Source organism: Pocillopora verrucosa, chromosome 13 (assembly GCF_036669915.1).
Source record: "Pocillopora verrucosa isolate sample1 chromosome 13, ASM3666991v2, whole genome shotgun sequence".
Taxonomy (NCBI): Eukaryota; Metazoa; Cnidaria; class Anthozoa; order Scleractinia; family Pocilloporidae; genus Pocillopora; species Pocillopora verrucosa.
The window spans coordinates 16,708,064-16,733,763 of record NC_089324.1 but is presented as its reverse complement, the minus strand read 5'-3'; the positions used below and the strand labels follow the sequence as shown (position 1 = coordinate 16,733,763).

The following is a 25,700-nucleotide window of genomic DNA, read 5'->3' as shown; positions in this document are numbered from 1 at the left end:
ACTTTGAGTGGGCTATCCATCTGTGGCAAAGTCACCATAGTCAAATCTCTACTCGTCCCTAAACTTGTCTACATGTCTTTGTTACTTCCAACTCCATTACACATTATCAAACAGGTGAATCACACAATTTGCACTTTTTTATGGAAAGGGAAAGATAAGGTGACAAAACTTTCTGCAATAGACAATTTTGAAGGTGATGGAATAAAAATGACAGTCATGAGAGTTTGAGCTCGAAGACTAGCCTGGTTGAAGCGAATTTTGAACGATAATGAAAGTACGTGGAAGTTCTGTTTAATGCGCCTCTTAAAGTTTTTTAAGGGCTTTTTCATTTTTGACTGCAATTACGCAATGAAAGATCCTCAAATAGCATCAGTTTTCTATAGAGAACTTTTAAAATAGTGGTCAGAATTCCGGGACCTTTTCTCCGAAGAGAAACACTTGTTATCTGCAATTTGGAACAATAGAGATCTAAGAATTGATGGAAAATCTGTGTTGTGTCGGAATTTACACTGTTAAAGATCTGTTAATAAATCTAAACAATACTGAGTCCTTTGAAGTAAGACGACAAAGAATACAAAAGGCCAATTTTCTTACATGGACAGAACTTAGACATCCTATACCTTCCAATCTAAAAACAGCTCAGGGTAGGTTTAATAGTGACATCCCTTGTTTTAAGTATATAACAATGTCATTTTTAAGATTACCAAACAAAAATCAAAAGATTTCTATTCCATAATTATCAGCGAAAAAGTTCAGTTAGCTACTAAGGCAGAGAAATTAAGGCAGATTTTTAACTTAAGTTGAGACTTGTTTTCACCCTCCCCATAGAGTGGCCTTTGAACCTTATGTGAAAGCTTTTCACAATACGAAATTTTAAATTCGATACTTTATACAAACAAGAAACTATTGAAAATTGGATATCATAATAGGTATTACAACATCGTCATGCCCTTTACTAAATTATTTAATACTGATCGGAAAAATACATATCTGGGATTGCAAAAGGACGCATGCTCATCCAAATATAGAAGGTTACAAACTAAAGTCAAAATCAATTATCAAACGAAAAAAATGACTTTGCTTCAAAAAATGAAGACTTGGATACTTTCTATAAGAAATGGATTAAAAACTTTCCACTCTAACCTCGGGTGTTTCTCTCTTTCATTTTGCATCAGTAATAATAACAATTATTGTATTTGCTTTCTCAATAGTAACTGTCTTAAACCTCATTGTAATAGTGAGACTGTACAGTAATTTAAATGTATTTTTTTTTTAATATAATTAGTATTGTTTTTCGAACAATTGTGATGTTAATTTTGGTGAAAATTCTCACAACAGCAATTGCGCGGTTGTTGTTGGCCAAACCTCCTTGTTCCTGTGTGGTAATTTTAATTGTGTCTGTAACTTGTATTTGAAATATGATAAAAAAACATTATTTGATGTGATTGGTTTATTTGTGAAATCACGTGCGCCGCGCGTGAATACAAAAAGAATATAAGGGGGAGAGAGGAAGAGCAAAATTGTTACTTGAAATTTGAAAACGAAAGAGGTTTTTTACACTGTGCCCGCTAATGGTTAGCTCGTATTTGCAAGCCATCAGCTTTTAAATCTATTACCTTTTTTAATGGTAATTACTTGAGGAGCTCATTACTTGCAGTAATGGGCTCCTGACGGCTATGTGTGGAGTGAGAAAGGTATGCTTTTGTAAAAATAGAACGGTTGTGTTCATAGCTACATTTTAGTTAAGTTTACATTTATTCGTTATGTTTTCCCAACAGAAACTTATCGAACGGACACTTATCAAGAATATCAAAGAAACACCTTTCAGGGTTGAAAAGATTGAAAACACTGTAAGTTCACGCGCTACGGATGACATATCTAACGGCTATTTGGATCTATAGTTAGAAATGGAGAGGGTGATTTTTTATTCGCTTTGTTGTGCAAGTAGAAAATGGTAACTGCGTTTGTTTATCCACTTATGTCATTGGCTTTTGCATCTTTCCCGCGCTTATCAACGATTGCATTTTCTCAAAAGCTTGTTTTTCCACGCCTGTCATGGCTGCATGTTTTCGCGTGCTTGTCGTTGGCTGCGTTTTTTTCCAGGCGTATTATTAGTAACGCGCTTATATTTGTTCATTTGATTTTCCACTTTTTCCCCCTGGACTTCCCTGTCGTCTTTCATCGATTACAATTTTTTTATTTCGTGCATGTAACAATTTATGTTTTTATCGTGTTTGACTGTGATAAATATCCATCACGTGGTTTCTGCACATCTCAAAAGTCATATGTTTCTCTCCACCTCTGACTAGTTTCAAAAATTTTTCTTTCAATCTACCTCCAGTGATCTTTCGCATAATAAACTCGAATGGCTACCACACGATGTCTTCGATGACATGCCTAGGCTTAAGCGACTGTAAGTGTGAAATTGAAATCACTCATTAGTTAGTCATTAGTTAGTCATCAGCACGTATTTTCTCCACACTGTTCCACATGCATTTCTTAGGGGCTGTCAAGGAGAATTTGTTGAACAATCAAGAGTTTCTCTAGTTGGTGATCGTTTTGTTTATTCTTGTTACCTCAGTGTGTGATTCAGGGGTGATATTGTAAGAAGACATTAGATGCTCGTCATTTTCAGGGGTCAAATGGTTAACTTTTTTTTTCTCTTTTTGTTTCTCAGTCGCTTACATGGAAACCCATGGAACTGTGCATGCGAAAAAGGTTTAAAGGATCTTCTGAACTCCAAGCCAAAGATTAGCTTGGGCGCTGAACCTGTCTTGTGTGTCACACCTGACAAATTTAAAGACGCCAAAATACAGATTAACAAAAAGTGTGGTAAGATAGCGATGAGAGAGCTGTAAAAAAAAAAAAAGCACTAAACAAAACAACAACAACAACTTGATCATTCACGTTTTTCTCGCACTCCCGGCAGGTCACTTAATTCACTTCCCATTTGCTCCTCCTGGAAACTCAGTCTATCTCACTCAAGAGAAACCTATGGCAGATTGAATCAAAAAATTTTTCTTACCCAGGACCGTGACAATCAAACATTCTTTTTCAAGTTGTGAAAATGCTTAAATGTCAGCTAATGACAATTGCTTGTGAAGTTGTGACTGCCTGAGTCGACAATGAGGGATCAGAGAAGCAACATTTTTTCCTTAGGTGATTGTATGAGTTGTGGCCCTTGATATATTAAGTTTTAACAAATAAATTTTTAATACACCTTTGCTTATTGTACAATGTTTTCAGAAATAAACGAGTGCTTGTTTGAGAACGACTGTGACGATGTCGCAACTTGCATAGATAATGCATTTGATTACGAGTGCAAGTGCACAAAAGAGGGATTTACTGGTGAAGGAAAAGGATGCATAGGTAACGTGTTTTTACGGAGGTGTCATTGTAGCGCACACTTTGTATTAAATGATGGCATTTTATTTTGGTTGGAAAATTTAACTCAGTAGTTTTTCACTGTAGTCGATTATTTTCACTTCATCAGAAACTTATTTAATGCGATCTAAGATTTCTGTACTTAGATAAGGAAAATGCAACTGTCCCGTTTGTTACCATATCTTCAACGTTACGTTGGACACGCGTTTCGTACACTCGCTGTGAGCTCCGCTATGAAGTTAAGCGTCTTCGATCTAAACTCGTACCGAGAGATTATGGGACGACTATTTTCCACATAATCGCTGCTAAATCGATTTTCGTTTGTCTTATTTTAATAGACATCGACGAATGTAGTGGTTCAAACAAATTTAAGGTCTGCGCAAAAGTAGGGGCAGTCTGCATTAACACGCATGGAAGCTACTCATGTGGATGTAAGAAAGGATACACAGGGAATGGCAAGCAATGTACAGGTAATCACGTGATATCTCAGTCTTCTCCTTAGCCGCTGTTGGGTCTCGTCTCTTGACGTGTTCTCGTGTAGGAGGTTCTCGAAGGGGTTCACCTTTAACCGTCATTTAGTCGTTAGGCGTAAAAACTGGCAAATTTTAACTGTTAGTTATAAAAAATGTAAGTCGGAAAAAATCTGGTGACCACACTGGAAAGACTAAACCGTTAGCCGTAAATTGGCCATATTTTTAACCATTAGCCGTAAAAGCCATCATCCCATTGAGACCCTCAAGTTGTGGTATCATTTAGGAAGCATAACTGTGAAAATTTCGAGGTCGAGTTTCCATTTTTCACTTAACGAGTGGAAAAGAGACGAGGGAAGGAAATTCAATTCAGAGGCAACGTGTTGAGAAAGTACGATGTGACGCTTCTTAAATTGAGTTATTGTTAGACACGATTGAAAGTGCGGAAGAATGAAACCTTTTTTAATCTTGTTAGAAAAAGTTGAAAACACTACATAACAATTTCGTCGATGGGGTTTTTGGCGGTAATAGTGCCTTCTGAAACTAACTGTTTATCCTTTCAAGCGTTCAGGTGTCCTACAATAGTAACTGGTGTTTTTTTCTCTCCTCCAAGACATAAACGAATGTGTGGAACATGATTGTGACCAAGGAGAATGTCAGAACACACAGGGAAGCTTTCAATGCGACTGCTTTTCTGGATATGCTATGAACGCAGAAAAAGTCTGTGTGGGTATGTGCAGGGCTTTTTTTGTTTTTAGACTTAGCCCATAACATTCCAAACGAATGTTTTCCCTTCCTTCAAGCAGCATATGGTAGTTTGCGGCCTTTCTCTACATCTAAACAGTTCTCGCAAAACTCTAAAACAAAAATTTATCTTTCAATTCAGCACTCTTAATCCCCACGGTATCAACGAGCGCTTTTTATTCAACTAATTTATTCTTGTTTTCTCGTCACCATATTCCCACCGATAGCGTAGCTCCATTTTCTGCATATAAACCCACACAAAACCCACAATTCCTCCAATCGCTCTGACGAAGGGCTAACGCTGGAAGCATCAGCTTTTAATTTCTTTGCGGAGGCCAATTTACGTATACGTTATCGACTGAGTCGATAATACTAAATTACTCTCCCTCCGACGCAGCACCATAGTTTCTTTTGAAACTTAACCCCCCCCGTCTTCTCTTCCAACCCCAGCCCTTCTACCCTTCGTATGCTTTTGTTCCCACGCGCAACACGCATGATTTCATGTCTTTAAAATCATTCTCAAAGCTATCGAGTCTCGTTTTTTGTTCGCAGATGTTATTCTTAACCCTTTAACTCCCAGATCAAATTTGTAATTCTCCTTACTGTCAACCATACAATTCTTGTAATGTTAGTTCAGAGAATTTGGTATTGGATCAACTCATTATCCTCAAATTGATATTTTTTCTTTATTCTCATCACTTATCTGGTTGATATTGTATTGGTATTGTAAGGAGAAATTTTGTCTTGGTCACTCAAAAAATGTGTTGAAAAATTCTTCCTCTTGATTGATGTGTTGCATGAAACGTCAGTAAATGCTGTTAACTCTTAGATTTCTTGACGTCTTCAAAATAATCAGCGCAACTTAACCCTTTACAGATATCGACGAATGCAAGTTTGGTAACAAAACCTGCAAAGAAATTCCTCATAGTTATTGTGTCAACTTGGAGAAGTTGCATTCCGCGGACGACGGTTATCGCTGCCAGTGTGAGAATGGGTACAAAAGAGTTGGCAAGAGCTGCGTTTATGAAGGTCAGCGAACGAGTTTTAAACAAGCACACAGCAAATTAAATGCATAAAACTCTTCTCTACTCGTATTCTCAGATTAACTCCAAGCCAAATGGAGCATGAAAAGTTGTTTTGTAACATACCCAAGCGAATTATTTCGGAAAAGCGCGACCGCAACCTCTCAGTAATGATGCTTAATTAAGTGCGCTTTTGCGATCAATTTAATCACGCGCTATGCTTCATTTCAGGTGACATGAAGGAGTGGATAAAGTTCCTCGGGATAATCATCGGAGGCTTTTTCGGTATCCTGCTCTTGATCATTATCTCTACTGTTAGCTTTAGAAAATGGAGAAACAGGTGAGTAAGAAAATGCTCTTTGTCATTTGTAAATGCATCTATGTACGTGTAACCACCTTTTTTCCCTTCTTCCTTCTAGTAATTTGTCCATGATCACCTTCGAGCATGATGGCCAAACAAAAGGATTTTCGGTTGTATCTGAATCAGAGTTAGAGGGTTTTAGTTTTATACCTCGCCCAGACTTCCAGAATATGTTCCGGCCTTTTCAAAAAAAATCCCTGTTTATCATGACTTATCGACCATGGAAAAATCACGAGAAGAAAAAATGAAATCAGGCGGTTGCACGTGCATATATGCCCATCGATATGTAATGCAAAACTATACAATAAGCTCAAGGTAACCTCTCTATGTCGATTTGAAATGACTAGTTATCAACCCTGACTGGTAGATACTTGTTTTTTTACAAGGAAATCTGAGTCTGAGTCTGAGAAGAAAGATGAGGTGGTCACGGCTCCTGTTGGCTTGGCACCCCCAGTAGACTTCGCCTACCTTGACATGCCTCAAACACAGAAAGCGGAAAATGAAGAGGACGACTGGAAAGAGCTAGAAGACGAGGACGAAGACGAGGACGAGGACGAGGACGAGGAGGACTAAGTACCAGGAGCGAGTCAAACTGTTGTTTGCTTTGTTTGTCAACCATCGTTTCTTCTTAATAAAGGAAAGCAGAAGATCTTACAATGTCTCAGCAACTTAGTTTATATGAAGGAAAAAAGAAAGAAAGAAGTGGCAAATTTTAAATGAGTTCGCTTTAGATCGAACGGTATCGCTCTGAGTCCGTCCGTGGGGTGCCTGTGCTTGGTGCCCACGCAGGGCACTGTGCACCCACACTCAGCATCAGCCTCTGTACATCTAAATACATACGAAACCTGTAGAGAGGGCGTCTTGTGTTTGCACAATTAATTGATAGGTGTCTCGAATTCTCTCGACCTCCATCGTGTTTTGACTACGGTTATGCAAACCCAGAAACACCCTTCTTTTGCTTACATACCGCTGTTGTTTTGCGACTGGTTCAAGAAACATCCCTGCAAAATTAAATTTTGACAGGAGCCTATTACCCGGAGTCTCCATACCAATTGTACTCTTGAGTCAACCCTGTCCCGTATCTTTTTATTTGTAGAACTGATGTATGTGGGGGAGGGGGGGTTCTTTAATTTCCCGCGAAAACACGCAGACGTTCCGCGCTTTTCGCAATTATTGAAATACTTTCGTGCGGCGTGTCGTAAACAATCGAGTACCACAGCTGTCTTATGATTGGCTATTATGTAAACACCCGCGAAAAACCCCGTGGGAGGCGCTTCTAAAAATAAAAAGATACGGGACAGGGTTGACTCAGAGGGTCAGTATGGAAGACGAAAGCTCTGGGTAATGGGTTCCTGATTTTGACCATTTCTTTTTTTTCAATTATCACCACCTCCCTGTTGCATTAACCTTTACACCCTAACATCAATATGCAGATTCTCCATGCTGTTTGCTATACATTTCCTAAGAGGCTGACAAGGAGAATCAATAGTTTCTTTAGTTGGTGATCATTTCCGCTATTCTTGCGACCTTAATGTATGATTTAGGGATGATGATGTAAGGAGAAATTACATGCTGGTCATTCTTAGGGGTCAAAGGGTCAAATGAACTTAGAATTTTCCTATGGGTTTCATGGATCAATATCAGTATCTGGGCAACATCCCACCTACCCCTCCCCTAACCCAACATCAACCTTAACTTGTTGTCAATTGACTGTTGTTGATTTAGGGGAGGGGTAGGTGGGCAGTTGCCCAGATACTGATGTTGATCCGGTTTCATTTCAAGTAATTTTAAGGGAATGCGCACATTCGATAAGAAGCTACCATACGCAGATTAAAAATTTATTTCCTGGATTGATATTTGCGCAATACAAATCAATAAATATTGTTATTATTAATAATATTATTATAACTATAAGATAAAGAACATAGTCCCTTTTTTTTTTTTAAAAAAAACCTCTTGCATTTTCTCTTTTTAAGCAAGCAGCTAAACAGCTGTAATTTTACTTTTTGTCTTACATGGTCTTATTTTTTTATTTTTTGGGTTAACATTTGTTGAAGTCAGATGATAAACCCTGCATTTAATGGATTCATTTTTTATTCAAAGGAACTTGAACATTTAAAGAGTTTGTGTCTGCGTCGAATGCACATTTATCATTTTCAATTTCTTGTAGACTTTATTCCTGTATAATTAGGCAAAAATATCAATTAGTGGACCTACAATTCGGAAAATCTCATCCTATTATGGTTGTCATTAAGCTAAACTTTTATTCAAGTCCGGAAAATAACACGAACCGAATATTTCTAAATAACTGAAGGGATCCGTTGTCGTATTTTAAAAAATGTACCGCGATGCAGTCACACTCGAGCACATTTGAATGAGAAAACCACATAAGGAAATTCACTTTTCAATTAAATTTTATTTTCTCTCTCAAATTATTTCAAAATAATTCTTAATTAGGTTGTTATTTTATATAGTTTTCTCTCGTTTCACAGACTGAAGAATCAAACGTACCACTGGATACAATCGAGGAAATACAAAATTTCGTTTACGTCTGTTATGCAAAATACGTTTAAAACAGAATTGGTACTTTTTCGCGTTTTATATATATATTTACCACATACACTGCCTCAGCTCTTTTTACTAAATTATTGATAAAAGAACAAGTTTTAATGAGAGTGTACGCGAACAGAGGAATAGATTGCCACATAATTTCTTTGTGGCTTTCGAAAAAACTTGACTGACACGATCATACTTTCTCGTTTTAATGTTAACTTAATTAAATTTTGTATCGCACTCCTGGTTCCTGGCCAAGAAACTTTGACAATGATATCGCAAAAAAGTAACTAAAGATCTTCGTTACAATTTTTTTCCCGAGAAAGCCGGGCCGCAGAAAAGTTAACAGAGATATTAAAGGAATAAAATATTGATGTGCACGTGAAATACTTAACGCGAGATTGCGGTGTCGGAAGTTGTTACTACTTATATTCGCCTCGGAACGGGTTAGTTTTATTAAAATTTGATTGTGAGATGTCCATATTTTTGTGGGAACGGACAAATAAACTTCAAAAAAGACAAAACAAAACACTCAGACAGCTGCACTAACGAAAATGCGTTTTAGGTTAAGAACGTGAAGACAACTGGAGGACACAATAAAGTTTTTTCAAGAACCGCGCTTCTGTTAGCACTCCTACTATGGTCTTTCATAAAAATTAAATTTAGGAAAGCAAACAGCAAAGCAAAAAACACAAGAATTTAAGTTTTCACAGTTGAAGCAGCTGTCCCTCTGTTCTGTAAAAACAGACATAGATGTTGTTGCTCTCATTTCAACGTCAGAGAATGTCCTTATACTCGAGTGTTTACGACAGCACTGTTGAAGATGTCGCGTGTGTTTCGTCGCTTCTACTCCCGTCATATATAACCGAACAAATTGATCTTTGTGCCCAAGATACAGGTGTCTTCGCAATACAGCTTTCGCAATTTTCTTGTTCCTTGTAAAATTGAACCCGTTTCTTTCCTTTTGACCTTTTATTCGGTCTAAGAATTATACTAAATCGCGGATTTCGTAGCGCATACATCAAAGGGTTTGCACAAGAGGAAACTAGCGCTAGACAAATTGTAACAATTTTTGCTGTCGCTGATCCTGGATAAAGCTCGCTGGTTTTACGTGGAAGAGATAAATAAATGGAAATTATGCAAAGTGGCAGCCAGCAGAAGAAATGAAGAATTGATATGAAGAACATTGTCCTTGTTGTTTTGATTTCAGCAAAGAAGCGAATAGTGTTTCGATTTCCAACTCCAAGAGGTCGTACCTTGCTAAATCCACTCCAAAGTAATTTGGACATTTTCACAAATAATACAGCCATTAGTAGCATAGGAAGGAAAAAACAAATCGTAACGTAAATGATGTTCAGAGTTCGTAAAGTTTTCGTTTTATGAGCGCTTATTAGAGGAAAACACGACAAGATTGAAGAAGTCAAACATGGGCTCGGGCCTTCTGCCAGAACTGTCCATGAAACCGCAAAAGCAAGTGCCAAGATGAAGACAAAGACTACAAGTCTTCCCGTAGTCTTGGCCGAAATTTTCCTCTTGCCCGAATTGCTGATAACATAATAGCGTTCCACAGCGACAAGAGTTAACGCTAGGTTCGAAAGAGCTGAAAAAAGCTCAAAAGTAAATCCAATGAGAACGCAAAGCCATTCAATGTTTTCCACTTCAGACCTTGAATTTGATAGTTGCAGATAGGGCGGAATGGAGAACAATGCGAAGAGCATTTGAATTACGGCCATGTTCACGAAATTTGCGTTGGTCACAGTGTGTAACTGGTAATGGCGTGAAACTATAATACAAACTGCACTATTACCCAAAACACACAGGATTAAAGTTATTATTAGAAACGCAAAAACTTCCTTAGAAGATTCCTGAGGCACTGACTCGCACCAGAAAGTTTCGCTGGTGTTGTTCCGTTCCGTGACAACCATGTTCTTGTTGAATGCGATCAGCCTCTCTTAGAATTGAACGCAAACTTGGCGAAAAAGATCATCGATATTAAAGTCATTTGCCATTTTGCTCAGTGAATTTGTCGGCCTTATTTGACGATATATCCATGAAAGAATCACCGCTCGATTACAGGTTAGAATATTTCCAATTCCAAGTGATTCAGGGAAACACTGCTTGAGTTACTTACAAGCGCTTGGAGTAAAACCTCCAAAAAGCACTAATCTACGAAGCCTTAATATCAGAGCAGCTGCTTCCTTTGTTTTTGCATATTCAAAGTGCAAAAGTTTCTTTCCATTCGACGGGCCATTCGACCAAATTTAAATATTGAGTGCGTTTGTCGGTGAATAAACACGGTGACGTCAAGATTGGGGAAAAAGCATTAGGAAAGATATTGCTCTGCAAACAAGTTTTCTCACCTCTGCGCATTCAATTTTATGTCGAATTGTATTGTCGATGTGACAGAACAGATGATTTGTCGAAGAGATAAACTTTCAGAAACGTGAGATTCTCTGTCGCCAATGAGTTCACCGATTTCCGATTTCTCAAGTCAAGTTATCGTGAGTAAAAACTTGTTATCAGAGTTTTTTTTTTTTAACATCGTTCAAGTTAAATATATTGATAAACATTTGAGAACATCTACATCCGCCCCGTCAAAGAAACAAAAGTAGGGAGCGCAATATGAACTGGTGAGGTGGTGAAAAAGCAGAAACATATGCAAACAGCTAAATAATGAGTCCTCTAATGTAGCTATAGAAACATAACATAACCAAGACGAGGTGCAGTTGAACAGAAAGTAATGATGCAACTGCGTGAAGTTGTTTTGATCTACGTATTGGGTTTATTAGCATTGCGTAGCAGCAAGGAACATAGCGAGCAGCCGCAAAAGTAAACTTTGACTCTTCATGTTTGTCTTTCGTGTTAGGGGAACATCAGCAAAGGGGTCGTAACAGCAGCCTTGTTGCCCCACCGATATTCATCTTTTAGTGATACAGACTAAAGTTTTTGTTAGATCGGAACAAAAGGTTATTTTCTTATATCCCAGTCACCATGCTTGCCGGTAAATCGCAGCAAGACGGGAAGCCACCCGGAATCCTGGTGTAAACTGTGGCAATATCCCGTTGGGAAACCGGGCGAAATCTCAGCAAGCGGGAATATCAGCAAGATGCCCGCTGTTCAGGAAGTCGGAACCAAAACCGTCTCTCCAAGAACCTTTTTTCTTGCTCTAAATTCTGGGTAAATACTCGGATGCTTCTGCACTCTTGCTCAGCTGGGAGTGGTTTATTTGTTTTTATTAAAAACTGGATCATTGGATAGTGCAGTTCAAGAGTTTTATGTGGGTTATGAGCCATAATACCATGCCTCTACAAGTATGGTTCGTGTACTCGTAACATTGCGTTTGTTCTTATAAATAAAGTTAGGAAAATTTATCTATATTTTGGGAAATTTTCAATGAAACAATTGTTCCTATTGCGCTTGTTAGATATGATATGATCATATATGAATATGAAAACGAATATGATCATATGGAACTCGGTCCCGCTGGCCATGTTGGCTTTCTATCATCTCATATCCAACGCGCGCTCATGGAATAATTGTCTTATAAACAGGCTCATCTTCTCTTTGGTCTCTCACTGTTGGGGCTTTGTTGAAATAAAATTATGGAAAAATTTACAAAATTAATCATTTGATTAATCGGTAGTGAACATCAAAGCCACCACAATCGTCTACCGCGCATCATATAATAAGCTCAGTTATACACGCATTCTGATTGGTTCTCACTTATGATCTATAGGAGGACAGACGTATAAATGACGTCATCATTAAAACTTTTTTACCGTATATTTTAATTCTTTAATATGTAAAACAAATATTCCAAGTTGCCGTGCGTTTGTTCAGTAATAAATCACAGAGGATGTCAAAATGTGGTAAGAACATCAGTGACACACTCGGCTGTGCCTCGTGTGCCACTTTTTTGTTCTTACCACATTTTGACGTCATCTGTGATCTATTACTGAACAGACGCACGGCAACTTGGAATGACACCAATCCCTTGTCTCCTCGATGTGTGTGGCTGGACATTAGATCCCAGTAACACTCAATTTGCAATTCCAAAATGGCGGTCACTGCGCAAAGTTTAAATGTGGGTACTTTTAATACTGTGGGATGAAATTCCACGCAACCGAACTTCCAATTCAGAGCATAATTACACTTTGGCGAGCCGTTATGAGTGCTGAAGCTCCAAATATCAAGACAAAAGCTGCAATTCGCCAACATATATGGGACCATATAGAGAGAAACAATTTGGCGAATTTTCCACGACCAGTTCACCATCGAATCCCAAATTTTAAGGGTGCGAATGCGGCAGGCGAAAAAGTCGTTGCCATGGATATATTCAATTTTTAAAAGTGTTTCAGTTGTTTCTGAATAGGAATTACTTTCTCAGATATTACTTTAGGCTAATCAGATACTTGTAGAATGATTGTGGATCAGTTCAGTTTTGATGATCTTACAAAAGACAACAGACCCAGCCCAGAATGAATTTCCCACAAGATCTATAAGAACTAATTGAACTTCTGCTTCAGGTTTGAGGAAAGAAATGTGATGGTTTTGTGCAAAAAAGATGATTTAGTGAAACCATTGAGTTCCCAAATGAGGGCTTCAATGAAGAAAGATAAATAGTTTTAAGGGGATAGAAGATTTTTGTTTCTGGCTTGTGGCAGAGCAGCTGGAAAACCATATTATGGTTGCAATTGTAGGAGTGGATTTCAGAGTTCCTAATCCTGTAGGACATTGTGATCTTTGCAATAAGTGTATTACAGGGTGATTTGGTATTATCAACTGAGTTGATAACGTAAATTGGCCACCACGAGGAGTTTCAAAGATGACAATTTGAGCATTAGCCCTTCATCAGAGCAAAAGAGATTTGATAATACCAAATTACTCTCTCTCCGACCGAAGCAGCACTACAGTTTCTTTAGAGACTTGTTCCCTTTATTCAAGAGTATGACACCAGCATCTTTATTTATCAATTTTAATGATGAAGAATTCAAAGATGTAAGGCTCTCCAGAAGTTTACCGAAGTTGTCAGTTTTTTTTTCACACACCTCTGCAAGTTAGGCTCGCAGACCAACAGAAATGGCATTAAAATATGCAACACTGTAATCAATACAAAGTTCGTGATGCAGATCTTTGTAAAATTTGATTATTGTACTAATCTAACAGTGAAACTGACACAAGGTCAAATGAGCAATCAAGCAATCAGTGGGGTACATGAGCAAGCCGCAACAAAGAAAACAAAGCAGGCACACAATGCACTCAACCTCAGGCATGTACTGCACTCAATGATACACTGTATAGATAAAATCTTGTTATGCTCTACAACTAATTTTGAAGCTACAAATGTTAACTATGAAATACTACATTTTTCTTTTTTAAACTAATACTGTTATGATTGAATCTATACACACAGTTTTAACTACTGTACCACTCTGCAAGGACAATCTTAGCACTAGTTAAACCTTCCAAGTCAAGCTACAATGTCTTTTGTTGGAAACCAAAGGGTCTGAAAAATTTTAGACTTGATAACCAGCCACTGTTCAGAAATAAGCCCGACCCTTCTAGAAGTTTCCTCATTTACCACCTTGGTGTCTGTGAGGCACAGCCAAAAATTTTTTAAGGGAGCTTGGAAGAATGTTTTGATGCAGTATGCTTCTTGTTGCCAGAATCAGAAACTCACAGTGTTAATTATGTTGACACTTCCACTTAACAAGGTTTATGACAACTTCTCTACAAATGCAACCAGCATCAAATTCTGAATAAGAACTCGCTACGGATATCCTTTGTCCTAAACTTGAGACAAATTTTTAAGGTTTTTTTATCTTATCAAGTTGCCTTCTAAATTACCCATGTATGGGGAAACACGTCAAAAGATGCCAAAACAACAATGTTGAGTGCCAAACAACACAATCAACTTTCCAAAAGTTTGTCTACACTTTATGCACTTGCATAACTGTATTGGTTATCCATAAGGAAAAAAAAGCTATTGTTAAATCTTGGGACCAAGAGGCTCAAAACTGTGGTACTATAGCTGTTTATCCCTGGTTTCTATGGTATGAGGTAACTGGTAGTATATCAACATGGCATAGGATCTCAGTCCTAAGCAGTTATCCCCCAGTCCTCCTCACTTTTTGAGGAAAGCTAACTGGTACCCATTTATACTCCTGGGTGGAGAGGGTTACTGTGAGGTTAACAAGTCTTGTCCGAGAACTTAACATGGGGATTGAGCCAGGGCTCGAATCTCTCTTTGCCTTCGTATCACCACACAAACAAACAAACAAACAAACAAATTCCAAACTTAAAGCTAAATAAATGTGATGTGATGACATATGTTCCCTGACAAAGATTACTGGAATTGCATTTTGCATTACAATCAGACATTAAATGCAATGAACTTATAAAGTTGAGTATAACCTACAAATAATTGAAATAAGTCCTTTAACTGTTGTCACTCCTAGATGAGACATACAGTTTGCTTCACTTAACCAGCCAAAGCTCACAAGAAGTCACCACATTCAAGAGCTTCAAGCAGGTCTTCACCTTGCAAAAGATTAATGTTCTGAACTGGTGCATTCACTTCAGCTTCCCATGTACTGATGTTTGGAAACAGTACTTTCCCTTTGTGGGCCATCTCGTTTGTCACATACCCATTGCGTTTGATGGCAGTAGGGATCTCCTTTCTGCTCAAAACAGGTGAGCATGAGTTAGACAGACTTGGACGACGGTTGTAAGATAGAGGCTTGGCTGGAGGTAGCATAACAGCACTTCCTGGAGATGGGATACTTTCATCTGCATTTAGCAGCCACGATGAGGGTGATGGTATCATGGGTGAATCAAGGAAAGGAATTTCCACCAATAAATCATCATCGCAATCCAACTCTGAGTCCATGATTGAAAGTGGAATGAATGGAGCACGTTCGTCAAAATTTTCCTCCTCCTCATTTGCTACTTTTCCTTTATCAATATTTTGGTCGTTACTTGGTGAAGGAATGTAGGGGACTCTATTTTCAGTGGTGCTGTTTTCCAAGTGGGTGGGACTGGGTGTGTCATCAGTAACACCATAGTGTGTTTGCAGCAGCTTCTCATATTCCTTTTGTTGCTCAATGAGGTCATCATTAGTGTCCCATGCCACTGGAAAGAACTCCTGACAACCACAAGAATAAATAAAGATAAATATATACTAAATCATTTTCGTGAGGTGGATCTGGTAAGCACTAAGGTTTTATTGGACACAGTGGAGTGTTCAGTCTCTATAAGCCTCCAAGGTTCTTTCACAAGAAACAATAGACAATGTTGCATTTTCTAGGCCCAGCTCACCTGAAAATTAATGTGGTCACAGTCAACACCCTCAAGACACTGACAGGATTTCTTTGCTGCCTGTTTTGCAGGTGTCTTCATACAGCAGGTATTAAGGTTGCTCTCCTTCTTTGGTTTGACATCTGCACTTGGACGCTGTTCATGCGCTGCTGCCTTCAGCACCTTTGTACGTTCCTCCAGCACAATGGAATGTTTTCTTCTGGTGCCCCTTCCTTTTTCACATTCTTTCTTAACCACTAGATCAAGACCTAGAGGTGCAGGTACAGGGTTGACTTGTTCTGTGGACAGTATGTACTCCTTCTCGTCAACTCTCCTGAAAAAATTAGGAAGATTACAACTGATAAGTCTGAGTAAACTTTGCTCACAATATACTGAAGGAGATGCCCCTTTTACAGCAGTTAATTTTATGAGTTGAAATGCGCACTAAATTTTAGAGACATTTCCCACAAGGGTGGGCTTAGTGGACAGGTCTTAAGTCTCGCAGCTATTGTCTCAAAGAGACACTATGTAAGGACGATCTTGATAATAGATAGACATTTTTTAAGGGAGCAGATATCTCCCAAACAGCGTGTGACAACATACTTAGAGAATTCCTAGAGTACATTAGAAATCTGCCACACCACTCCCCTTCACTCTGAGTGTACCCATATACTTCTGCTGTGTTCTTGAGCTAATCACTACTCCATTAAAAAGTATTTATTAAAATCAATCCTCTTGGTAACTTACATGATGATGTAATTTGTGCAGAGGACAAACTGTGGCTGACATGTCTTACTGTCATAAACAATGTTGGCCTTGGTCTGAAGCCACACCCATCCTCCATTGCGAAGTAAGAAGCGGTAGTACTTACTCACAGACTGGCCTTTGGTCAGCACTGAAATAAAGTGAAATAAAATTGTTAATAGAAACTTTTATCTATAACTGTTCTCTTTTTAAGGCGTGATTATTGCTGCTTTTTCAAACCTGATTTTTGTTTCAAACAGGCTCAGTTCCTGATTAGTGGCTATTTAACCTTTTAAATCCCAACATCAGCAAGCATATTCTTAATACAGTTCACTATACCTTTCCTAAGGTGCTGACAAGGAGAATTTGTGTAAAAATCAAGAGCTTCTGTAGTTGGTGATCATTTCCTTTAGTCTCATAACCTGAATGTGTTTTGAGAACTCAGATGCTGGTCATTCATAGTAGTGAAACAGCTAACAAAACCTTACATCTGCGCTATTTTCAAAATTGGCCTTTCCAGCTGGCATGTCATTGAACAGAGCACATGTTACAAGTATCAGAAAAAATTTGAATGAAAAGCACCTTGAGGAGAGGGAGGAGAATGTTGTTGAGATAACTTACAAGTCTTGTGGCATGCTAATGCTGTGTCCAAGTCACAAGCATGTTGGAAGTGGTACCAGGACTTTCCAACAATCTCTGTTGGTGTGAAACCAAGGAGGTCTGCAACACTGGAGGGGAAAAAAAAATCTTCAGCAGGTGGAAACATTGGACATGGCATGAGAGCTAAAAAAAAGGGCTGTAACTTTCAAGGATTGTGTCAGGCAAATTGCCAAAGTTTCACTCAATCTTACCCCAGACTATGAACTATTTTGTCTGCACCATAAATCAAAAGCTCAAGCAGGATGTAACATCTTAGTTTTTCTTTTTTCCAGTAAGCCAATAGCAGTGAAAAACTAAAATAGAGAAGCTTCTGTATACACCAAAAAAAAATTGATCTGTGATGTTGGATAAAAATGTTCACACTCAAACAGGGTAAGATTAAGTTTCTTCTGCAAAGAATGAGTTTGTAAATAAGACAAGCTTGGGAAGAGGACAAAAATTGAAAAACTGCAAAAGCAAGGTGATGATGGCGTGCATTCAATTAACTACATACACCCACCTGTCATCACATGACAGGAATTTCATGTCAAGACTGTGACGACTGGTAAAGGTGGCTCTGTCAAGTGGAACTTCAAAAGTGGATGTGAACATAAGTGGAACTCCGATGGCGACCATAAACAATGGAACCTTCTCCTCTTCTCCTGACTCTGAGACTTTCACAGACATTTTCATGCAACCAGTGCAGTGGACAACCTGAAGATGCAAGAGAGAAACTCAACAAAACAAGCATTTAATCTTTAAATCCTAAGAGAGTTTAGAATTAATTTCTCCCTACAGTAACATCCTTGAATCAAACCTTAAGGTTATTAGAATATAGGAAATGATCACTGGCCAAAGAAGCTGTTGACTGTCAAACAACGTCTGCTTGTTGTATAATGGAGAATACCCATAAATTAATGTTAACCCTTTACACCCTAACATCGGTATGCATATTCTCCATACTGTTCTCTATACATTTCCTAAGGCACTGACAAAGAGAATTTGTTTAACAATCAAGAGCTTTTTTAGTTGGTGATCATTTCCTTTATTCTCATGATCTTAAATCAATGATTCAGCAGTATTATTGTAAGGAGAAACTAGATGCTGGTCACTCTAAGGGTTTAAAGGGTTAAGGTGTATGACAGTGATTTAGCCAAAAATCTCTTTGTAAGGCTACGACCATTTGGTTGACATGATAAATTTTAAAGTGATTAACCCTAAAATGAAAGTCATTGAGCAGTACTTTCATGCACAAGACTTTTAGCTCTGTAGATGAAACCTTATGTGTGACCATTTGAGAGAAAGGTAAATAACAGTTATTTTAAAAGGCAGTATTTATTAGTCTACCCATTCATTTTGATAATCAAGATTTTGGCCTTACTCTGTAAGTTGAGGCTCGAAGGTTAACATTCTTTCCTCTGCTTGTCAGTGTGCTTTTTATTCGCAAGAAAAATGACTTGTGAGGGTTCTCGTGCATGGATTTTTTGGATCCACCCTTCAAGTGATTGCTCATCATAAAGACAGAATCAGAACAAAACAGGCCATCGAAGATTTCCATATCTTCAAGAGGGATCTGTCCACCAAGCTGGTTGGAAAGTTCCTCATGATCACAGGGGTGGATGTATTTGTAGAAACTGTTACCAGTTACTTCAATCTGTCCAGGAAAAAAAAACACAATGGAGTTGTATTTAAGTCTTCCATAATACTGACACCTGGCCAGTTAGGTTATGTAGATTAAAATGTTAGGAATAGTTCAGTGACTAACCTCTATATTTAACCTAATAAAAAGGAAGATCATGCAGCACCCATTAGCCCTTTGCCCAAGTGAAAAGAGAAGGGCTAACCAGCTCTGACAAAGGGCTTACACTCACAATTCTTTCTCCACAATAATTCATTATGTGGCAGAAAGGTAATCAAAATAGGCAGAGTAATTAGGTGGTGATTAACTTCTCTTAAACTGTTTAATAAAGAAATATATTGTAACCAGTGGGGAGAATTTAAAATAAGATCGTAGCAGTTTAAGGTAAGGTAATTTACCTGTGTGAGTCCCATGTAATGGGTGATGTTATCTGACACATAAATGCACTGACCATCTGGTGTTACAACAAAGACAAACCCATCTAGTGCCTAAAGACATACAGAATATGGTAAGTTTTTTAATATGAGAGTTAATTCTCCTAGTTCACTATCAGGTTTAAAGTCCCAACAGATCTTGAGGCTTGTTACTGCCAATTGAAAGCTCATCTGTAGCATGAGGTGGTGAGATGCTAAAATGGCGCCAAGCTTACCTCCAGTGATGCCTTGTCATATACTGTGGTATCTGCTACATTGAGAGACACAATCTTCTTCATGTCTGAAACAATTTATGAGAGCAATTAATTTAAATAGCATGATTTTGAATAGCTGGAAGTTGCCAATATTTGAAACTGTGAGGATAAAATCCTTACCTTGGGACACCAGAGATTGAAGAAGGTTTTTCATTTTAATGTAACTATTAACCAGCCGCATGATGCACAGCCTGTCAAGCTGCGATGAAAGTCCTGCGGGCAGTGGCAGCTGATTGGCAAGCTCCACAAACTCATCGTTCTGCTGTCCTCTCCTGGATCGTGCTGCATCACGTGATCTTCTCTTCTTCTGGTTCTCGCTGTTTAAGAGAGTGACAAACAGTTAAGGGATTAACCCTTTCAGTCTGCAGAGTGATTAACATGTTACTTCTCCCTGTAATATCCAAACATTATCCAGCAAACAGGTTGTGAATGTAACCAAAATTATTAGGAGGAAGGTTATCTCTTGCTAAGGTACATGTAATCTCAGCAAGAATCGGCCAAGATTTTGAGCTTTGCCCAGCTACATTGAATCTATTTTCAGACAGGTTTTGACTCTGGATTTTAATCTGGCCTAAAACAGGACAATTTGATTTTACACAATTATAACAAACTTGCCTTTTGGTAGATCTTTCGAAATTGGTACCTCTAACAAAAGGTACTAGATTGTCAAACATCCTTCAAAAATATGGTAATTAAGTAACACTTGTAAGACATAAATAGCAGCTGGTATATGTAGAAGTGTTAGCATCACAGAAATAGCTCAGAAAAAGATTATTATAGCAAGATAATGAAAATGGAAAACAACATTCGACCGCATGGACAGTTATCATGGTTTGTCGATAAACAACGGTGCAAATGTTCGCTTCACGAAGTCTACCTAATTCTGATGCAATTACCAAAGAAAAGGGGAAAAAACTCGATACAACCTTCCGAAACGCTCTTAAACGAACAATATTTGCACAGTAAACGTTTGCGAGCTAATAAATGCACATCAAACAAATAATTACGATGCAATCACCAATCAGACCACTGGTTGGGACAAACAAACATTAAAATTACCGAAGTCCACCTAAATTTGTGCACAGGTCGTTTAATAAACTTCATATCAAATTAGTATTTCCTCGATTTCATCGACAATCGAAAGCACTTTGGTTTTTCACAAACAATTAGTGCACTATGTGAAAGTACAATCGCCTACGTGTTATTTAAGGCCTTGTTAAAGAAGCAATGGCGAGTTTTGAAGGAAACGATGGCGTGTTATATTTGCGTAACAGAAATCACTTTCGAACCACACAGGACGAGATAGTTGATTTAGTAATATCTCTTTCATGCCAGACATTACGCAGCAAAAAAAATGTACCAAAATTAGTTCGATTGCGTGTTTGATACAAGCTAGGAAAACTTTTAGGTGTCATACTAATTGACGATCAATCTTCGAAGTGTCAGGCGCCTGGAGTGAATAATGACTTAAGATTTACTCACGAATGTGACAAAAATTATTATTTCTAAACAATTTAAATCCTTACTACTCCCTCGAGAGTCACAAATTGCAATGCGTGATAGCTAATTCTAATATAAAGACAAAGAAAGCGCAGACAAAACGAACCTATTTTTGACTGCCTTGCTAGCCATTCCTCTATGAACGGATGTTGTTGTCTTCGTCCGGTGATCTGTTGTCGATATATTTGCTTGCTCCAAAGGTTCCCACACAGTCTCGAATCTCTGTCAAGGATTGTGCAAGAAATCCTCTTTGCTTAAGGGTGATCCCGGGTTGAAAACTATCTTCGTAACTCTTTCTGTTGAATCCGTCCCCGCGGTAAGATACGGCGGAGGGTTTCTGCGAAATCGAGGCAAAATATTGGTTTACAATCTTCACCATTGCGAAATTATTACCCACTCTAATTTTCATCCGCAGCAAATAACAGAGCTTTAAAAAGAAATACGCTCTCAAAATAGCGAAAGTGATAAGACACTTACTAAATCGCTGTTGGTTTAGAGCTTTTGTGAATTTGTTCCGTTGAAGCCGGATTGTGCGATAGCGTGATGTGTTTGGATGAGAGACGTAGTAGCATTGCTGTCTTGAAAACTTGAAAACGTGCTTTGAATATATTTTAATAAATTACCATAGTAATACTATTGTATCCGGGTCAAAGTTGTTCTCACAAATTCCCTTTTGAAAGTCATTTATGGTATTTACTGTGGAAACGTGAAAGAAGAAAATTTATACGACGTTTCATCATAAAAAGTACAAAGGAAGTGCAAAAACATCTCAACGGCCCGGAACATCTTTCCTTTTACCTTTTAACTTTTAAGAGTTAATGGTTAGTTAAAGATTTCGGAAGCCTTTCATAGATTGTAAATAAGATTATGACGTCAGTTGACAGACCGTGTCTTTAGCCTGCATGATACGTGAAAATGACGAAGTAATCTATTTTGCACTTTGCTGTTTTTTTGTCAAATTGATTTTGAAGTAACAATTACACGAATTGAGAAAATTTTCGCCAAATTCAACGGAGAATGCTATTTGAAATTTAAGTTATGAGCTTTGACCGCCCAATATCGTTTCAAAAGAGGGCAAAATAGGGTCCTTCAGCCCTTGCATATATTTTCGAGACCGAGCTTGATGCTTATCTACACAGTGGTGGACCAATCAACGGGGCGCGTTTAGATTAATGACGTCAAATAATTTTTCGGTACTCTCGCCGAGGCCACTAGGGCGGGTATAAGCGGTCGAGACCGCCCAAACTTGATTTGACATGCTCCGAGGCCATAGAATTCCAACGCGTGCTTAATGATCCTTTTATTCCATGTTGAAAGCTGTTTACCAAGACACTATGGAGACAATTTACATTGTTTGCCCGGTGTTAGGAGATGATGCCGAAAACATTATGCATGATATGTTTCTGAGGAAAGAAACAGAGATAGACCACGCAGTAAAATGAAAAATCTTGTTGCACGCCAATTATTCTTTTTTTTTTCATTCATGTATCATATGTAAGGCGTAGTTGATTATCTCTGTAGCAACTGAGCTATTAATCTTCATTTCACAATTATTGTAATAATTTCTTATCGCTAATTCCGCAATCTTCCGAGGTCTTGCAACTTTCATGGGATTGACAAATGCTTTCTGGGAAAGGAATCGATAAGATTGGATGTTACTTTTCATTTTCAATTTCCGCACGTGATTAAATGTGGCTGTAATTTCCGCACGAGACAAAATGTGACTGTTTACTACTCTCGCGTGGTGATTCTCACGTGCGCACGTGAGGTGTGTTTTTCTTAGCAAAAAAAGATGTGATATCCCTGAAAACAAGGTTAAAGACTGAAATTTGAGCTCGCTCTTGAAATAGGGCCAGGCCATGGTTGGAATTCCTCAATAAATACTGTGACAAGAGCTTAAAAGGACCCTAAGGAAACTTGCCAAATTGTCTTCTAATCTAATTTGTTACTAGTTCATATCATAGGTCATGATGTCTTTCCCCTCTAGCGTTCACAGTTTAAAAATTTTTATCTCACACACTTTTTATTTCACCATTAACTATTAGATCTATTAAGAGAAGCATTTGGTCACGAATATGAAATTATCGCTTAACTTTCATGTATTTTGAAATAAATTTCTTAATGCGTATTATAATAAACAGGAAATTTAATCCAGCGTCAAAAATAAACAATTTCGATTTGGCCTTCTCGCAAAGTTTCACTTAGCAGCTTGTGGTTTATATTTGCCAAAAAGGAGTAAGAGCAATTGCAAGGGTATTTGCCATCAGGTTGAAGAGGTTATTTACTGCAATTAACAATTCGTATTGTCTGAATGAAAATTATATGCGGGAAGCAATGTGGAATAACAAGTAACAAAGTTCAAAAGCCGTGATGTTTCTGGAAGGTTTTCCGATTTCTTTACAAAAGGTTTTTTTTAAGGATTTTAGGCCTGAGCGAGCACAAATTGATATCGTCCTTTTTGACCAATAGAGATATACCTTCAAATTATTCAATCACTGAACGAGAGCAAGAAATGTAAGTTAGTTCACAGTGAGGGAGCTCCTAGCCTAACCGCAGCCACGTTGCTGTTAATCTTTGATTTTTACCGGCTTTCAGAGCAATTCTTCAATACTAACCTAGTAAGAGGCTTGTATGCGTACCTTGAGCACAGAGGCATCCAACAACTGAATGGATCGCGGTTAGTACGTTAGCACTGGACCCAGTGATGCTGGTTCACAGTGTTAATCATAGTCAAACATCCTGTTTTGAAGCAAGGTGCATTATCTATATCGTATTATTTACGCCCTCACGTACTTAAGGCCGGGTGGAACTTAAAACATAGTTTCTGTAATATTCTTTGCATAATTGCAGACTTGTGCCTGACCGCACGTTTTCTGATTGCAGTAATTGGCATGATTTATGCGTCGTTACCTTGACCTAGTGAACAAAATGGGGCACGAGATAAGGTCACAAGACAAAAGCTTTTTTCCATTTTTTTCCAGTTTCATCCGTCAGTTTATGAGTTGACGCTGTCTGAAATGTAGGAAATTTAGTCAAAAATATCGGTGATCACATCTAAAAATTCGAACCTCAAGTCGAAACAGTTTCATCAAATAAGAAATTGCAGGAGGTGTCTTAATCCCCTTTAGCTTTTTCTACCTTTAAAAACCGCACCGTCATACTGCGTAAACAGCCTGTTCTATATGTATGGACCTAACGTACGTGATGTGCAGAAAAATACCTCCACGTCTGCACAAGAACTCAATGTGTATCTGATGTAAATAATTTCTCAGTAGCACTAAGCACTGTCAGTTATCAACTGCTTTTATATTTCAACTCAATCCGGATCTCCAAACTATATATTTGTGTCAATGCACAGCTTATGACACTAATGAAAGTTTTACAATACGTGTCTAAAACATCAGATAGAGTGGAAGACGATATTAAAAAAACAATTAGTTCCCAGGGTCTGTCCAAGTTTCCAGTTGAAATTAAAGATGGTGGACACGTCACGTGACGTCGCGTGACGTTATCAAACTAACTCATTTCAAATCGGTTTGATGACAGTATCTGTTTGCCAGTGGTTGAGAGAAAAAATAATCTCTAAAGAGACTAGTGTCTCGGAGAAAAAGGATTTTAGCATTTATCAAAGCCTAATTTAGTAATATCTACATGCTACATGGTACCGACTAAAATTTTTCCCTTCTAAGAGGCTCTGGAAGATACAAGAGAATCTGAAATAATCTGCAAATTGAATTCGACAAAATGCTTATCCTAATTTCTTCGTAAAAGTTGTGGCCACCATACCCTGTCCAAGAGCTAAACATCTATCAAGTATGAATTTTTAATTGATATTGATTATTTATTTCTCGATATCTCGGCTCTAATTAACATTGTAGAGTTAAGATTTAGACAGATATTTTCAAATAGTAATAGAATTTCTGAGTTTATATATTCCTTAATGAAAGAACAGCGATTTTGTCCTGTATGATGAAAACTTTGAATTGACAGAATCTGTCTGTCATGGATATAAAAGCGGTCAAATTCAGATTACATTTTTAGCCATAGCTTTTGGGACCGTGTCCAATTCATGTTAAAATGCACAGCAAATCACTGTGCAACCCTTCGGTTGTAATTTGTTGCGAATCCACAAATCAAAAAGTATTGAGCAAGCCCTTGGTCAGCTTTAAAAATTGTGTTTTGAAAATGCAGGTTTTGGTGAACTGGCAAACGTAGGAGAAGTGATCTTTAATGAGGATGCCCCACTCATTCAAACATGATTTTCAGGGAGGTCCTAGCTAAATGTCAAAAAATATAAATAAATAACGAGGATATCAAATATTATATATAAAAGATTGTAAAATATAACTAAGGTATATGCAAAATAGAAAAAAATGATGCTAAGAAAAAATCTTAACAATTGCCAATTGCCGGATTTCTTAAAGGCAATGAGGCAATGAGCTATAGCACATATGCTATTGGCCAAACCGATCTATTTTTAAAATTTTTCTTTTTTTACATGTTTACTTCTTCTTCAAGCGTTGATGAATTTAAACCAACCAGGAATTCCAAAAGAAACAAATCCGATGAAATGTAAATGTATTCATAGCAAAGGCCTTTGTATTTCGTGGGTCCAACTCAAAGATTCTTCACCAAGATGGCAATCGAAAGGTAAAACCAC

General features: G+C 37.9%; 4 protein-coding genes across 6 annotated transcripts in view; 2 read left to right on the top strand and 2 right to left on the bottom strand.

Annotated features, from left to right (window-relative positions):
* Positions 1 to 2,393: 2,393 nt before the first annotated feature.
* On the top strand, positions 2,394 to 6,554 carry LOC136277661 (fibulin-5-like). Its single transcript, XM_066160047.1, has 8 exons — positions 2,394 to 2,413; positions 2,678 to 2,832; positions 3,247 to 3,369; positions 3,723 to 3,854; positions 4,468 to 4,584; positions 5,475 to 5,627; positions 5,852 to 5,960; positions 6,368 to 6,554. Exons 1-8 carry the CDS (start codon positions 2,394 to 2,396, stop codon positions 6,552 to 6,554), a joined length of 996 nt encoding a protein of 331 aa, XP_066016144.1.
* A 1,823-nt stretch (positions 6,555 to 8,377) lies between these two features.
* Positions 8,378 to 10,716, bottom strand: LOC131795310 (G-protein coupled receptor 135). Its single transcript, XM_059112889.2, has one exon. It carries the CDS (start codon positions 10,457 to 10,459, stop codon positions 9,338 to 9,340), a length of 1,122 nt encoding a protein of 373 aa, XP_058968872.1. The 5' UTR covers positions 10,460 to 10,716; the 3' UTR covers positions 8,378 to 9,337.
* Positions 10,717 to 13,495: 2,779 nt separating this feature from the next.
* LOC131794966 (hypoxia-inducible factor 1-alpha) overlaps positions 13,496 to 25,700 on the bottom strand; it is a 15,990-nt gene continuing 3,785 nt past the window's right edge. Inside the window, exons 1-11 of one of the 3 annotated variants that reach the window (XM_059112527.2) lie at positions 23,656 to 23,798; positions 21,147 to 21,377; positions 19,661 to 19,857; positions 19,502 to 19,566; positions 19,251 to 19,340; positions 18,595 to 18,867; positions 17,734 to 17,927; positions 17,196 to 17,302; positions 16,578 to 16,725; positions 15,852 to 16,164; positions 13,496 to 15,678 (exon numbers count right to left, since the gene is read on the bottom strand). In XM_059112527.2, the coding sequence (XP_058968510.2) occupies positions 15,031 to 15,678; positions 15,852 to 16,164; positions 16,578 to 16,725; positions 17,196 to 17,302; positions 17,734 to 17,927; positions 18,595 to 18,867; positions 19,251 to 19,340; positions 19,502 to 19,566; positions 19,661 to 19,857; positions 21,147 to 21,172 (2,061 nt within the window). In that variant the 5' untranslated portion in view covers positions 21,173 to 21,377; positions 23,656 to 23,798 and the 3' untranslated portion in view covers positions 13,496 to 15,030. Of the gene's footprint in view, positions 15,679 to 15,851; positions 16,165 to 16,577; positions 16,726 to 17,195; positions 17,303 to 17,733; positions 17,928 to 18,594; positions 18,868 to 19,250; positions 19,341 to 19,501; positions 19,567 to 19,660; positions 19,858 to 21,146; positions 21,378 to 21,517; positions 21,665 to 23,655; positions 23,799 to 25,700 lie in introns of those variants that run through there. The other 2 variants (XM_059112534.2, XM_066160620.1) reach the window with 2 other exon arrangements.
* The window catches only part of LOC131794981 (kelch domain-containing protein 3), a 17,984-nt gene continuing 17,022 nt past the window's right edge, over positions 24,739 to 25,700 (top strand). The window contains exons 1-2 of the mRNA XM_059112549.2: positions 24,739 to 24,853; positions 25,559 to 25,690. The gene's annotated coding sequence lies outside the window, so the exon portion shown is untranslated. The remainder of the gene's footprint in view (positions 24,854 to 25,558; positions 25,691 to 25,700) is intronic.